The sequence below is a fragment of the Larus michahellis genome, chromosome 5, assembly GCF_964199755.1.
Source record: "Larus michahellis chromosome 5, bLarMic1.1, whole genome shotgun sequence".
Taxonomy (NCBI): domain Eukaryota; kingdom Metazoa; phylum Chordata; class Aves; order Charadriiformes; family Laridae; genus Larus; species Larus michahellis.
In genome coordinates this window covers 48071520-48087510 of record NC_133900.1, presented here as the reverse complement: position 1 = coordinate 48087510, position 15991 = coordinate 48071520, and the positions used below count along the sequence as shown (strand labels likewise).

At 44.2% G+C, this 15991-nt stretch overlaps 1 protein-coding gene across 2 annotated transcripts in view; it reads left to right on the top strand.

The window, feature by feature from the left end:
• The first annotated feature begins 215 nt into the window (after positions 1-215).
• ATRN (attractin) overlaps positions 216-15991 on the top strand; it is a 165127-nt gene continuing 149351 nt past the window's right edge. The window contains exon 1 of one of the 2 annotated variants that reach the window (XM_074587198.1): positions 216-679. In XM_074587198.1, coding sequence (XP_074443299.1) covers positions 336-679 — 344 coding nt within the window. In that variant the 5' untranslated portion in view covers positions 216-335. The remainder of the gene's footprint in view (positions 680-15991) is intronic. The other variant, XM_074587197.1, reaches the window with a different exon arrangement.

Here is a 15991-nt window from a genome sequence, read left to right as displayed (position 1 = left end):
GAGGTGGCTGCGGGGACACCCCCCCACCCCCCCCCCGCTCTATGCTCCGCGGGCGGCAGAGGTGTCCGCCGCGGGGCCGCTCTGCCCGTCCCCCGCCGCCCGACTCGCTGGCAGGAGGGGGCGGGGCCAGGGAAGGCAGAACCCCGCTGCCATTGGCCGACCTGCGGGTGACGTCATCGACGGCGGCCCGGCGGCGCCGCCTGGCTGCTGCGCGCTCGGCCCGCCGCCTTCTCCCTCCGCCTCCCCCCCCCCTCCCTTTCCCCACCTCCCGGCCACCGTAGCGGGAGCGGCGGAAGCCCCCTCGCCGGCCACCGTCCCGGGAGGCGCCGCGGCGGATGGTCCGCGTTGTCCCGCCGCCGCCCCCCGCCCGCCCCTGCCGGAGTCGGCGGCGTCGTCGTCGGCGGGAGCAGCAGATGGCGCGGGAGCGCGCGGTGCGGCGGGGCCCGGGCTGGAGGGGCGGGAGGCCGCCACCGCGGCGGCTGCTGCTGGCGCTGCTGCTGTTGTTGATGCCGGCGCTGCCGGGGTTGGGGCCCGCCGCTGCTGCTGCCGAGGAGGCGACGGCGAAGGAATGCGACAAGCCGTGCGCCAACGGCGGGCGGTGCCAGCCGGCCAGCGGGCAGTGCGAGTGCCAGCCCGGCTGGGTGGGTGACCAGTGCCAGCACTGCGGGGGGCGCTTCAGGTGAGTCCCCTGAGGGCGGGGGTGTCGCCGGTCGGGGACGTTTCGGGACAACATGGTCGTGGGTGCGGAGATGAGGCGCTGGGAGCCGGGGGGGAGCAGGTCTGGGGGCAGCGGGGGGCGCGTTGAGAGGGGCTGGGCGAGACGCGGGGCACAACAGAGGCTTGGTATGGCCGGTTCAGGTTGCCCTAGGGGACGCTCGGGGTGTGAGAAGGTGTGGGGTTCGGGGCGGCAAAAGGGGTGGGAAGCTTCGGGGCTGAGGCAGCCCAGGGGCCCTGGGTGCGAGGGGCAGATCCAGGTGAGGGTCAGGGGTTTGTTGAGGGGACAACAAGGGGCTTGGGTGTCCCCGGTTGGGTCTGCTCAGGGGCAAGCCTGGGGACAGCAGGGATGTGGGTGTGAGGGGCTGATGCAGGGGGGTGAGGGTGTGGAGGGCTGGGTGGGAGCCGGGTGAGGGGGACAAGAGGGATTTGGGTGCAGTCGGGGAGGTCTGGGGGCATGTGGCTGTGAGGGAGGGTGACGGAGGGTGACAGGGTGTGACGGGCTGGCAGTGCACAAGGCCAGGTCTAGGGGTGTCAGTGGTTGGGGGAAGCCTGGGAGTGACGGGATGTGGGTTCCGAGTGCCCCACCGAGCGGTGGTGGGTGAGTGCAGGGTGTTTGTACCCTAAAGAGGTGCCTTTGAGGGGATGTTATTTTGGGTGTTGGCTGCTGGGGTCGCACGGGGTGACTGGGGGTCAGCTGTGAGTCTCGGGGGGCTGTGGCGGTGTAGGAGCTGGGACGTGGGTGTAGGACACTGGGTAGGTGTGGGTCTGGGCGCAATTGACTGAGTAGGGCTGAGCCTTGGAGATGATGGGGGGTGAATGCGAGGGACTGGGCTTACGTTGTGGTAGGTCTGGAGGGAAAGTCAAGCTGGGGGGGATTGGATGGGGGACGTATTAGGGGCAGCAGGGGTGGAATTGGGGGCTGTGTAAGTCTGATGGATGAATGAACCTAAATTAAGACTGGTTTTGGATGTGCGTGGAGGTGGCTGGTGTCAGAGACAGATGAGAGCTGTGAGCAGCCGCTGGAGGACAGCGTGGGTGTGGGGCCAGTTCCTGGGTGGGGGCAGGTAGAGGAGAAACACTGACTGGACCTGGCTGGGAGCAGGTTGGAGTGGGAGAGGAAGGGCGTGCAAGTGGGTGTTAGGGCTGGGTGGAGGCAATAGAGGTGTTTGGGGGGGGTGTTTAAGCAAGCTCATCTTGGCACACAGTGTAAGCAGTTGTTGGGTTTGGTTAAGGGTGAATTTGGGAGGGGTGTGTGTTGGGGACAGAAGTGGCATCTTAAAGGGGGTAGCTGGCACCTGGGGAAGCTCAGCTCTTGGAGCAGAGGAGTGCGTGCAGGAGCTGTGCTAGATCTTGAGAACGGACAAGTGGGAATAGCAGCCTGGTGGAAGGAAGCTCCATGGTTTGCTCCTCAAGCTCCAGAGTTGAGTGGCTGGAGGGGATCGAACAGGACAGGGGGTGGTGTGAGGGTCCTGCCTCTGGGCCAGGTCTTTTTTTTTTTTTTTTTTTTTTTTTTGAGAATAAAGATTAAAAGGTGGTTCTGGGCAGGGGGATGGCGACCTCCCAGCCCTACGCTTGTCCAGGCCGTTTGCATATAGTATGTGTGTGTGCAGGAGCAAGGGGTGTCTGTGCAGGAGGAAGGTGATCTTTGGGCTGTGCCATACTGGAAAGCACATTGCCTGCTGTGCCGAGACCAGTTCTGGTGGTGATGGGTTCTCAGACGGGTTGTGTGTCTGAAGACTATCCCACAGGATGAGAAATTGGAAATCTTCATGGGAATAGGCTGGAAATGCACCTTGGCTTCTCTATATAAACTTATATTTTCAGCAGAAGGGTTTCCTGTAAGATGATTACCTGCTTTGGTTTTGGCAGCTGTGGCAGCGAGAACGCCAGCATGTGTGTCTGCGTGTGTTAGGTGAATTCCCTGGGCAGAGCTGTTCCTGGAAAAGAAGGAAATGAAAAAAGGATGATTATTCTAGGCAGCGATTGGTTTCTCAGGGAGCTTCTTATGGAGAGTACCAACCACCCTTTGATGATGCTTGCTGTAGATTTGGGGGAAGGGGCGCTGTCTGTATAAGCCGAGGAGAAAAAACACTTTGTGTGCTTTAGGAATTGAGATTTCTATTTTTTTATTTGTATTTTTTGACAGTCTATAGACGGGTGTGTGATGCAGCTAATTTGAAAGGGGATTTGTGTGGAAACGATGCCAGGCTAGGCAAGCCCTGGAAGTTGAAAACTTCCTTTTTATTGTTTTTTTGCCACTGTCATGATAAGAATTTTCTTCTACTTGAGAGAAAGTGTTGTGGAATAGCCATTTACCTGTAACTTTCCTTGGGTGGTTAAGGATGTTGGTCATTTTAAGATCCGCTACTAATGGCTTTTTTTGCCTCTTGTCTGTTTTGATAAATCTTGTTTCTTTTTTGTCTAAAATTTTGACTAAAAATATCATGCATGTTTTTCTCTTGAGGTGTTCTATTTAGTTGTTTATTTATGAGTGAGTTGAAGTTTCTAGGAATGTTTTTAAACTTTGAGCTCTGAGAAAAGTGCAAACAAGTGTTTTTAGCAATGTTTAGAGCTTTGCAGTCACAACTTTCACATGCCTTGAGTTTACTCTGTCTCCTGTCAGAAATGGCATTGCAAGGTGTTTTGGTGGTTTTTTTGTTTTTGTGTTTTTTTTTTTTGTTGCATGCTTGTCAAGAGCTTTGTTTTAAAAGTCTTGATGTGTGTTAGTAGGCGCTGTAGGTACAAATGGCAAGTAGAAGGGCAGGTGAAAATTATTTTTTAAGTGTGCTATATTCCACATGCTTATATGCTTGACTGAGAGATGTAATTAAATTTGGCATGTTAATCTTCCTGTCCTTATCTAGATGTATATGATGACTATATTTGTGGCTTTGACTTTTTTTGTTTATGTTGAACACTGGGGTTGTCATGATATAACTTGTGCTTTGCTGACCTACTAATGCCTCACATTTTCCTGCGTTAGCGGCAAAGACGGAATGTTGTAGCTTCGTCTTGCAGTCTGCTAGTATTCTACCTGCCGCCTTCATGGGGAAAGTCTGTTTATTTAGACTGCGCTAAGAAATACAGGTAACAAACCTGGGGTGGACCATTTTCTCTCGTTTCACCCAAAACACGAAGGCGGGGGATGATATGCAGTGTGTTACTGTTCTAATGCTGATGTGTGGGGTTTTTTTAAGGATGTGTGGTGTGCTGTGACTTCTTAAAAAGAAAGAGGAATAGCAGAAGTGTTACCTGCATTTGGTTTTGTAAGTCATTGTTCTGGGTTGTAGGACTGGCTTCTAAGGAAACCCTGACCTCTGCACAGATCAGGGGTGCTCTTTGCGGGGGTGCAGAAGATTGAGTTATTTTTTTTTATTTTTTTTTTTAAGATATGGAACCAGCCACTTGAGTTCTTTAAAGGTAAAGGCTAAGATCTTGGTTTTATGGGAAGCTGAAATAGAAAATACAGGACGTGCCTGATGTGCTTGTGTTTTCTATTTCTGTACAAACCTCCAGTGGGCTTCTGTGCTGGCTGGAGTCTGCTGTAGGCCGGTGGCTTTAAGCTGCTGTAGTCCGGGCAGGAGAGGGCTGCTGCTGTGAGGCTGTCTGCTGGGAGGGATGAGAAATCTCCCAGTCACAGAGCTGCAGCAGCACGCTGGAGATAACGTTCTTGAGCAGTGGGAGCTCAGGAGCACCAAACTCGCGAGTGAACTTGTCAGCATTCCGTGTTGTACAGTCGAAAGGATGCAGCAAGCTTTGAGACCACAGTCTCTTCAAAGCGCTTTCTCTAGCTCAGTGCCACAACCTCTTGTCCTGCTTGAATTGAATTGTTTCAGCCGTCTGTCTGATGAGCAGGCAGACAAGGACTCCGGAGGGAAGTAAAGCACAGTTGAAGAAGTGACCACGATTTTGCATGGATTTATTGGTCAGAGATTGTAGAGGATTGGATTAACAAATTCAAGATAGTGCTTGGCTTCTGAAACAGTAATTGTATGCAAATTGTATACATAGGCACACTGATGGGTGATTTGATGTATGATTGTAGCTGAAAATATGAACAGAAATACCAAATGATTCCAGAAAACTGTTTTTTGTCTGTAAAGGCACTGGTTCTCCTTTCATGGTAATGCTTTTTTGAGGTGGGAGATTGAAAATGCTAAGCAGTGCTTAGCAATGCAACGTGACAGTTGGAGGAAAAAAAAAAATTAGAGTGTATCTTTTAAACTACCTTTTTATTAATTTAATGGAGGCAGTTAATGGGCTGCTGATTGAACATTATTAAGGAGTTGGTGGTAATACAGTGTCCTTGGCCAAAGAATATTACAGTGAAGAGGAATTTTATCTCTAGGAGATTTGGGTAAATCATAACCTGAGAGAGCTGCTAACTGGCAAAGAACTATCATAGTTTCCTTTCTTGAATAAATGGGAACTTTTAGTCAAAAGCTAGTATACAAAACCATTGTCTTAAAAAACTACCTGATACAGTTTAAAGCTTTAGGAAAGTCAGGAAACTACTCAATATATCTAAGGACATTGGTAATTTGAATCAAATCAGTTTAAGTGCTTAAATTAGATTTGGGTGCTGCATTTGTGCCTGATCCCCATTCTGTTTCTCTCTTTTCATTACTGCATTATCGTGCTTTAAAATGATTTTCTCTTCCATGTTGCTGTGTGAAAGGCTTGCTCAAATGTTGTGCACGGGTAATAAAATAATAAGCTATTCAAGTAGGAAATCTTTAAGCATTATCAATTTTAAAGAATACACTGGAGGAAAAAAGAACCTTTATACATTTTTATTTAGTTCTTGGAGGCATTATTTCCAACTCTGGATTTATAATTTTGCTAGGAGGTGCGTGTGTGTATCTGTCCACGTATGCATATCTATATTTCTGTCTATCTATGCATGTTTTTAAATAGTCTGTTCATTGAGAGAGAAACTCATGGCTAATATTTCATCTGAATTCTCACTCTTCTGTTGTTGCTCTCACTGTTTTATTGGCCAGTCTGATGTTTTAATAGGGCTGTTTTAAGAACAAAAATTCATCCATGAAATAATTCAGTATTTTTGAAATATCTGAGATGTTCTACACTTTTTGCCTTGCACTGAACAGCCAGCGTAAATGTTTGACTTGTGTGAAGTTTTGTTAATGTTGCAATAAGCTCATTTCTTATCGTTACTTTTCAGTCTGCTTTATAGCAAGGAGTTGATAGCGGAAAATTCAGAACAGTAAGACAATGCAGTGCACGCTAGAGCCTCCCTGTCATCTCTGCCTCATGCACATCAAACGTCTTCACTGCCGGAGCATTGGTTATTAGAATTATTGAACAGCTCATGGTTTCAACCCGTGAGAGAAAGGAGTAAGTAGCGTCCAGCTGCTGTCGTCCTGCTAAGCACATCTGAGCGTTGAGACCTCTGGGAATGGTGCAGGTAGAGGGTAACGTTCCTCTGCCTGTCAGTTCCAGGAACGTATCACTGCCTCAGACTTGATTGCAAATGCCTCCTTTTCTGCAGTGGTCAACAGGAAAGACATTTCTGTCTCATTTCTCTCTGTCTGTTTGAATATCAGAGAATAGCTGCCTGAGTCACTTTGGCTGAAGTTGTCTGACATGGCACTGGATTTTTCCATTATTTCAGAGTCTCGGTTGCTTCTTTCATTATGGATCCAAAATAAGCTCATGTCCAACCGGGTGTTTGTTACCATCTTAGTCAATTTACATTTAACATAAATGTACTATTGAATTATCAACAAATGACTGAGGTTAGCACTGTTTTCACAGAAACGGTGGGGTTTTTTTTTTAAGCTTTCAAAAGAACGAGGACCAGCAATGCTTTTGTTGTGCATCCTGATAAAGTTAAATAACCCTTGGAATGCATATGATGGATTTCACTTTCCTGGCGTGTTCCTCTGAAACCTTTGTGAGCAATCAAATCTAAAACCATGAGCTTACTGTGCCTAACATAAGTGTCTATGAAGATTTGTGCTGAAAATCCTCTATATATTGAGATAATGCTGCTGCTGACCAAACTATTGTATTATTGCATTAATTTGTGATACCCTTGGGTGCTCTTTTCTCAAACAGCCGGTTTCCTTGAAGAATTTTTTCTAGTTTGAAGTTCCAAGCACAGTGCTTGGAATTAGCTTCTTGATCTGGTAGAGCTTTGCTTTATTTTCCTGCACTTAGAATGTTCTCAGCAAGTAGTTCTTTAGGAGCTCTTAAATCGCATCTGCTAAAGCATAGTGAAAAGTTATTGTAAAAAATGCAGAAGATGGGATTAAGGATTACGTGATTTTTGTAGGTAAAGCGGTTTTGGTGGAGGAGTGAGCCGCTGCAAACTGGAATTCACCGTAAGGAGGACTGCAACAATTTTATTACAGTACTTTGTTCTTGTATAGCCATGTGGTAACATCTGCCCGTGTAGCCACTGCAGTGTCTTGAAAGCAGGGCTGGAAAATTTGATAATCAATTTTACAGCACAGAACAGAGATGATAATTTGCTTTTGTGCATGGCTTTGAATCAAATACTCATTTAGTCACTGAAATACCGAACCAGTAATGATGTTTGCTTTTTGTTTCCTGCTTTTGTTCCCTTGCTTTGTTTGTGACTGATACACATGGTGTTCCTTTAGAGTCTACTTGAGATTGTCACTAATGCCCTTCCCTCCCATTGCTTAAAATAAATATTTATCTAATAGAGATGCAGGTTGCTGCGAGGTTTTTGATGGATGTGCTGCACACGTACAATTCTGGGCACAGTTTTGCTTTGTAGAACCTGAAATCCTTGGGATTCTCGCTCCATCCTGATTGTGTAGTCATGAAATCATTAGGGATGGTAAGAGACCTTAATTGCACACGAACAGTCTTCATGTGAAAAATCTGATAAGCTAAATTTGGTACATCAGGAAAGTGGGTGATTTTTAGAATAATGTTTTCAAGAAAATGGACTCAGTATTTTTAAGGCTGATAATAGCCTTAGTGCATCTTGTGTGACAAAGAAGAATTTAAATGTTTTACTGATTGGCTGAGCAATATCCCTGCTAAAGAGGGGCAGCTGATCTCTAAATCAGCTTGTATGAGCTGCTTCTAGGATGCCCCAGGATCTAGTTAATGTTCCTGGTACTGGTTGTGGCATAATTTGGTAAAACAGGTTTCTTGCAGTATTGTCAGATTCAGAATTTTCAGTTCTCTGAAAATGCAGAAGTGGAACTGAGCTGGTTTAAGGGAGATCATGGTAGCGGAGGTGGTCCAAGGGTTTTCCAATGCGTAAACTACCTTTTCTTCCCCTGCCGTGCCTGCTGAGCTCAGAGCTGCAGAAGAAATAGTGTTCCTGTACACAATGCTCATCTCAGACATGCTTCTTGCATGTTGTAAACATTAAAATAGGGGTTGTTGCTTTGTCTAGGTACAGAGTGTTATATGTCCTGTTACGGGTGAAAATTATCTGTAATGTCTTTTACTAGTAGCCAGTGCCACTCGGCTTTCTGTAGAGACTAATGCAAGATGTACGAACGCAGCTGGGAAAATACCAGTTTTTCTATGGTTTTTCTTCTCTCTTTTTTTCCTGTTTTTCAGAAACCTCGTTTTTTTCTTTGCTGCTTTCTGTAATCTGAAAGGACACAAAATAAGGAAGGCTACATTAGGAAAACACCCTTTTGAAGACTCTCTTATTAGTCAGTGTTTGTATTGCATGAAAATTTAATATCCGTCTCCAAGGTGGTGCTTGTCTACTCAAAGTGTAAGAAGCTTGGCACAGATGAATTAGCATTTTTTGTAAACTCCTTTTATGAACTGAAATACAGAGGTGAGAATTACTTTTCCATTCAGAAAGTTTAGGTTGGATTTGATATTATTTCATTGTGAAGTGAAAGAATAACTGTGTCTTCAATTACTCTGCTTTTAAAGCTGTGGTGGTTTTCATCCCTGCTGTTTTTCAGTTATTAGTATTGCTATGAAAAAAAAAATTACACCTCCAGTGGATTTAGCTTTGGCGAGTTGCTGCTGGTATAATGTATAGCTGTGTATTGAGTGGGTTTTGGTTGGTTGTTGTTTGGTTGTTTTTTTTTTTTCCCCAATGTCTTTGTGCCTGTGTGATTATATCCTTCCTTTCAGTTTTTGTAATGCTCTAAGTATTGGCATTGTGGCACTGTTGCCAGATATTTTGAATGTAACTGCTGTATCTGGAGAAAGTCTATGATTGAGGTTCACCATGTGCACAATTTTTGGATTTCATTGCTTGTTAGGATCGAGAATGTGTTTGAGTTCTTCTAAAATAAACTTTTCAAGATGGCTTTGTGAAGGTTTTTTGTAGCAATGTGCAGCATGTTTCCTGCCAAAGTTCTGCACCTGCTGTTTAATGATTAATTTACACGGCTGATACCCTATTAATGCAGAGGGGAGAGCGTTGCATGAATTTTATAGCGATTTCAGAGCTTAGTATCTCCAGTGTCTGCCTTTGTTACATACTTTGATCTTGGGTGGAATCATCAAAGGTGATGCCAAGAAAAAGATTTCTAGCCATTGCAAGACCTGAGACGCAAAGTATTATGGGGCTGAAATGCTGACTCTGCAGGTCAATGTTACAAGAAAAAATTCAGGCAGAAGTCCTGTACTATTTCCCATCAAGGACTTCTGTGCTGCTAGAAAAAAAATATTCTACTGTATCTGAATTGTGAGCATACATTGAAGTTGCTGGTCCACTGGAAGAAAAGTATTGAATTCCAAATAATATATTGGGAAATAATTACTTTAGAGGTCACTGATGATTCTGTGATTTTTATTTGTTTTCAAATGGAGACTAGGAACAGGCATAGGTAGGGTGCTGCACCTGGGGAGGAATAACCCCATGCACCAGTCCAGGTTGGGGGCTGACCTGCTGGAGAGCAGCTCTGTGGAAAGAGACCTGGGAGTCCTGGTGGACAACAGGATGCCCATGAGCCAGCAATGTGCCCTTGTGGCCAAGAAGGCCAGTGGCATCCTGGGGTGCATCAAGAAGAGTGTGGCCAGCAGGTCGAGGGAGGTCATCCTCCCCCTCTACTCTGCCTTGGTGAGGCCACACCTGGAGTACTGTGTCCAGTTCTGGGCTCCCCGGTTCAAGAGGGACAGGGAACTGCTGGAGAGGGTGCAGCAAAGGGCTACGAAGATGATGAGGGGACTGGAACACCTCTCTTATGAAGAAAGGATGAAGGAATTGGGTCTCTTCAGTCTGTAAAAAAGACGGCTGAGGGGGGACCTTATCAACACTTATAAATACTTAAAGGGTGGGTGTCAGGAGGATGGGGCCAGGCTCTTTTCAGTGGTGCCCAGGGACAGGACAAGAGGTAATGGGCACAAACTTGAGCATAGGAAGTTCCATCTGAACATGAGGAGGAACTTCTTTCCTTTGAGGGTGGCAGAGCACTGGAACAGGCTGCCCAGAGAGGTGGTGGAGTCTCCGTCTCTGGAGACATTCAAATCCTGCCTGGATGCGTTCCTGTGCAACCTGCTCTGGGTGACCCTGCTCTGGCAGGGGGGTTGGACTAGATGATCTCCAGGGGTCAGTTGCTTTTATTTTTGTTGAAAAATTTGGAACTAAATTTATTGTTGTACAAGGTAGACTCTGTTTCCAGATGCATTTATTTATAGGTGCTGCCTGCTTGCTTGACAGCATGTTAGTGCACTTTTGTTAACTGATTGATTTATTGCATTCAAACATGTCACAGGCAGATCTTTAAATTTGGGTCAGTCAGTGTCTGTTTCTCACAAGCCCAGGTTGCAGTGAGTCTTTAAAGTCAGTGTTTTTCATTTTGGGGATGGTAATGGGTGTTTAAATATGCCCTCTTTCAACTTTTGGCGTATGAATCATTTTGAGGAGGTGTTGAAGTGGTTCAAAGTCAAAAACAGAACTTGACTTCCCGCCTATGCACATTTTTTCTAAAACATCCATTCTAATGTTGCTGGAAATATTTTTTTTTTTTTTTCCTCCTCATGGATATCACTGATATTTTATTAAGTAGTTTTATTTGAATTTATATTGTGAGCCCAAAGAAAACTCAGAGCTATGTAAAACATAATAAAGTTAAAATAGGAGTTCTTGGATCATTTGCAGCTATTCTTAGTAACCTGAACTATTGGAGATTTCTGGGACAGCAAGCAAATGTTGTCTCAATACGTGCATAATTCCCAAATGTGAATTGCATAATAACAATTTCTATGCAGTTTTGGTGTTTGAATGTGAAAGGATCGGGATTCAGATTTCTGGTGGAAAACAGGAACATGTTCCTGCAGATCCAGCTGCAAAAGCTGTAGTGACTTTATAGCCTGTAACTTTTCTAACAGCAGGTAAGGAAGAATAAAAAGAGTGCAAGGGGACTTCAGTCCTGAAAAGGTGAAGGGAATGAATAAGTGAAGAACTAGCCAAGGCTGGCACGCTGGTTGGTTGTATAAAATGTGCAAGTCACTTCTGAAATGTGTCTGAAGTTGAGACCGAAACGGGTTGGTGTCTGTTCTGCAGTTCTGCTTTTGGGCCCCATCCTGTGTGTCTGTGAGCATCCCTTGGCTGGCAGGCACGGCACGGCAGTATCGGCACTTGGGGTTTGAACCAGAGCTCAATGGGAGGAGGAGAGCAGTGACGGTGTCCCTGTGCCAGCCCTGGGGGCTGAGGGATGGTGGACGGCTGCACAGATTGAAATCTCTGCAGGACCTCGGTTGCTGTGAGCTGTAACAAGGCTTATGGATAGGAACATGTGGGTTCCTCTTGCTTGATGCTAGGTTGGAAAAGAGGTGCGATGTGTTCTGGTAGCTTGGAGGTAGAGAGCAGTTTTTCTCCTTTGTCCACATTGCCTGGTAATGCCTTTTTAAGCAAAGACAGTCAGGTTGTATATTGCTATAAGTTGTGGGAGTGTCTCCTGAAAGGAAAGGATGGTGTCACAGCCAGTGTTAACTTTTTTTGTTTCCCCCTCTTCAGTTCTGTTAAAACTCCATGTCAGTTTATCTGTGTTTTACTTTGAGAAAATTTGGGGTGTAGCCATAGCATTCGTAGGGTGCGATTCCCTTGAAAATAAATGACCGTGTAACTTCAGGAATCAAACAGAAATACAGTTCGTCATCTAATCTTGGTTCGGTTTCCCTACCTATGAAACAAGGACAAGTAATTTATATGTTTCAAAGATGCTTACATAGGAATTTCGGGGTTTAGAAGCCATACTTTAATGGCAGTTTTGCATGGCAACTGGTATCCAACTCGTCTATTCTGAGAATAATACTGTCCTATAGAAGGAATGCGGTTAATGTTACTATAAATATGCCTAAATCATCTTCACTGAGGCTTATGAAAAAGGATATTGTGTGTTAAAAGGGATGAAGTTTAAATGTGATCTTAAATTCCCTATTCAGTGCTGACAGGAATTTGTCATGTGGAATTAAAAGAAAAAAATCACTATGTGAAAATTGTTATATCTGATCAAAGCTGGTCAAGGCATCAGAATATCTTTTGTGCCTGAGGTTTGCATGTTTTCGGTACAAGATGTGTATGTATGAGATGAAACACGGTGCTGGAGAAGACATCCTTTGCTGTACTCCCAGCCTCCTAAAACCCACTGATCTTTCAGTATCTCAAGGCAGCTAGGACAGAAACACGGTGAAATGTGAGTGCCGAAATGAAAGTACGGTGGTTTGCCCTATAAAATTGTATACAGGGCATCCTCAAGTAGTGAACTGTAGTGAGCCATATTTTACCATGATGCTCACCAAAGATGGTGAGATCTTGCAGGAGGTGGACTGCTGGTGATGCTGGCCGGCATACCTGCTATGGTGGAGAAGGAGGAGCATCCTCCAGAGCAAGTCACTATGGCTGGGCTGGAGGTTCTCTCAGGGAAGGTGGGGGGAGTTTTTCCTTTTTTTGTAACTTCATGTATCTTGTTCTGAGCTAAAAAAATAGCTACTGGGCTGAAAACCTAGGCTGTGCCACAGGACTCAGAGCATGCACAATTGTTGTGGTCCAAATACTTCTGCTATTCCCGTCTTCTAACCTTTGTGTTCTTCCTCAGTCCCTAGATCCTTCTCTGTGTAGGCTTTATACAGCCTTCTAGGAAGCAGCTGTGTTTCTGTGATCTCTTGAAGAAGGATTTGAGAGCTTCTCTTTACACCATGTGTGAGGAGGAAGGAAAGACATTCTGCCCTGTTGCTTTGCAGACCCGCTGCAGTTTGGAAATGGGTGTATGCAGTGAGCCAGAAATCTGAATCCCTATCCTTTCACATTCAAACACCAAACCTGCATAGAAATCCTCTCCTCTGTAGACCCTGATTCTGTAGCATTACCTGAAAAAGACATGTATTTTTTCCTCTGTTAAGGCTGGAGAACAGGAGAAGGCAGTGCTTATAAAGGGATTCCTTGCTTTTACCTGTGGATTTAAGAAGAAATTCTGTAGGAGACAACTGTGTATGTATCCATTGATTTCTGTTTGCACTTTATTTCTTCATAAATTTCCTATTGATTTAAAGCTATGATGGAGTCACAGACATCAGCAAATTTGCAAAAGCCTGAGCACTTCATGGCTAGGCTTTGCGAGGTCCTCTTTGGGCATCAAGGCTGTCTTCCTTTTCTGTAGCAAGGTCAGTAAATAAGTGATCTCCTGTCATCCACTGAAGGAAATCTTACCGTTCAGGAAGACTTATAAGATGCTGTAGACACAACTGGAATTGCTGATTCCTGTAGTGTCTGGTAGCATAAAGGTTTTGTGAATGGTGTGGCCGGAGACAACAGATTCACGCTGAAAAATTGTAGCTGGATGAAGGCCACTATCCATTGATTCTGGAGGAGATAAACCCCTATGAATGATTTCTGTAATATCTTTGACATCATCTTGATGTCAGAAAGTATTGTGGAAACTTAAGCTCCCTTAATTTACACATGTGATATGAGTAGTACAAGGTGTCGTGCCGAACAAACAGACTGAGTGTCGGAAGCCCTTTGGGAGTCTGGGCTTGTGATGGGCTAAAGATTTACAGCAGGTCAGGACTGTGACTTGGCACAAGTTGCTTTCCCTTTAATCTCCAATTAAATAAAAAACCCCTGGTAGCTATAATTCTAATGGAGTTATATATACACACATACATATATACGTATATCTCTCTCTCTACAGTGACTGTCTGGCATTTTGACAGAGGTTCTCCTTTCTGCTAATGACTTAGAGCGGAAATCACTCTGTAGCTAAGAGTCTTTTTATAAGCTTTTCTCCTTGGTCATATGTGTTCATTATTAGCTCTTGAGTATATAGACAAAGACTTTAAAAACAAACTCTGGAAAAATTTGTCCCTAATTAGTCTTGTGTTGCTTTAACCTCTGCATGGGGTGAAAATAGAAGAGGTGGTAATTTCCCAGCTGTTGTTGAGATGGTCTTGTGCTTCTTATGTGTAAAAACACTTGTAGTGTAGATAAAGCTGTACAATTACCTAGGTGTGAAATTAAAATAATTATTGTGCAAGTCACTCAGTGTTCCTTAGTATATAATATCCTGTTTAAGTGATGGAGGTAAGGAGGAAAAAAGAAATAGTTTGTCCAAAGTAGTTTTGATACATAATACACTTCACAGTATATGTATTGTCTCATCTTGTTAGGAAAGGTCTTTATGGATTATATAATAAAATACTTAAAAGACACATTCTCTGGCACTGATATTGTTTCAGACATTCACTTACATGTAGTGTAAATTAAACATAAACTTTTTATGTGTGGTATTGTGAAGTTAAACCCTGCTTAGGCTCTAAAAATGTGAGTAGAATGTTGCGTTTTGAGGAATGCTATCCTTGGACTGTATGGGAGGTGAGCACGCTAACATAGGCACTGAGTATTTTAACTGACTCAAGTTAGGTGATGTCAATATGCCACCTTCAACCTTATTCCAGGTCATCTTCAGAAATACGTCTGCAGGAGCTTAGCACGTGCAGGTGAAGCCAAAGAGAATATAGCATGCTGCTTTGCTCTTTTTGCTTCCTGCTGGCATCGACAGCAAACTTGTGGCAGCAAATTGCAACAGGATTGAAAATGAGGAAAGGAAATCTCTGTCCATTACGTGGTTTGTTGGGGCTTTTTTTTTTTGTTTGTTTGTTGGGGCTTTTTTTTTTTGTTTGTTTGTTGGGGCTTTTTTTTTTTGTTTGTTTGTTGGGGCTTTTTTTTGTTTGTTTGTTGGGGCTTTTTTTTGTTTGTTTGTTGGGGCTTTTTTTTGTTTGTTTGTTGGGGCTTTTTTTTGTTTGTTTGTTGGGGTTTTTTTTTTTTTGTTTTTACAAAGCTGTGCATTGTACCTTGACTTCTTCCCTGTGTTTTCAATGAAGTTTCAATTCAGAAGGGTGTAGCTCACTTCCCTCTCCAAGCGAATTAATGCAGGACAGAATTAGAGGATGGATTTATGAACTGGTTAACTGCTTTGATGCCTAATTGATTCAGTACCAGTAGGTACTTCACAGCCCTTGTAGACTGAGGCTGGGGTGTTGTCAGACTTTTGATGCAAATCAGAGTCTTAGCTCTCAATCTAAAACTGGTCTGAGAGAGCTGTTTCCCACACCGCTGTTTAGGAGAATGCGGAGTCCTTTCCCAAGCTGACTATTAAAACTGCAGAGCTCCTCCTGAGTCCTGGAAATGAGAACACGGTACATGTGGATACATATCGTGTTACTTATTTGTACTGAGAGAGTATGTAGGAGTCCTAGTCATAACATTTGGATTGTGTTCCCCCTAAAATAGTCCGTGTCCTATGCCATCTTGATTATTTGTACCGATGGCATTCACATTCACTGGTTCAAATAAAATTTTCTGTCTTTTTCATTGCAACTTTTTAAATCTTAATACTTTGGTTATATCTTCAGAAGTTGTGTTATTTTCTCTATATCCTTCACTACTTCTAAAATTTTCCTCCATGTAATTATAATCAAATTTTGCCCCTGGGCAGGTGTACTTATAATCTTTTAAGAGCAGTTTTAAAAATAGCGAGGGTGAAGAGCTGGTCATAGAAAGTAACAGTAGTTGAGTCTTTGGTCTGTGGAATAGTGATGCGCAGTGTCTATTTAAAACAAACAAATAAGTTGTGCGAAAGATGATCTGTGTATTTACAGACCCATTAATCTGACCTTGAAAGCAAACGGGACTTTAGAGCACGTTAAAGGAAAGAACGATTGGAGACAGACAGAAATTGCCAGATAGGTTTGCCATTTGTAAGTGATGCTATTTTAAATAAAATACATCATTATCACTCTTGCCAAAGGTATGTGTGTGGGGATGAGGTATTTTTAAGCATCATTTAGG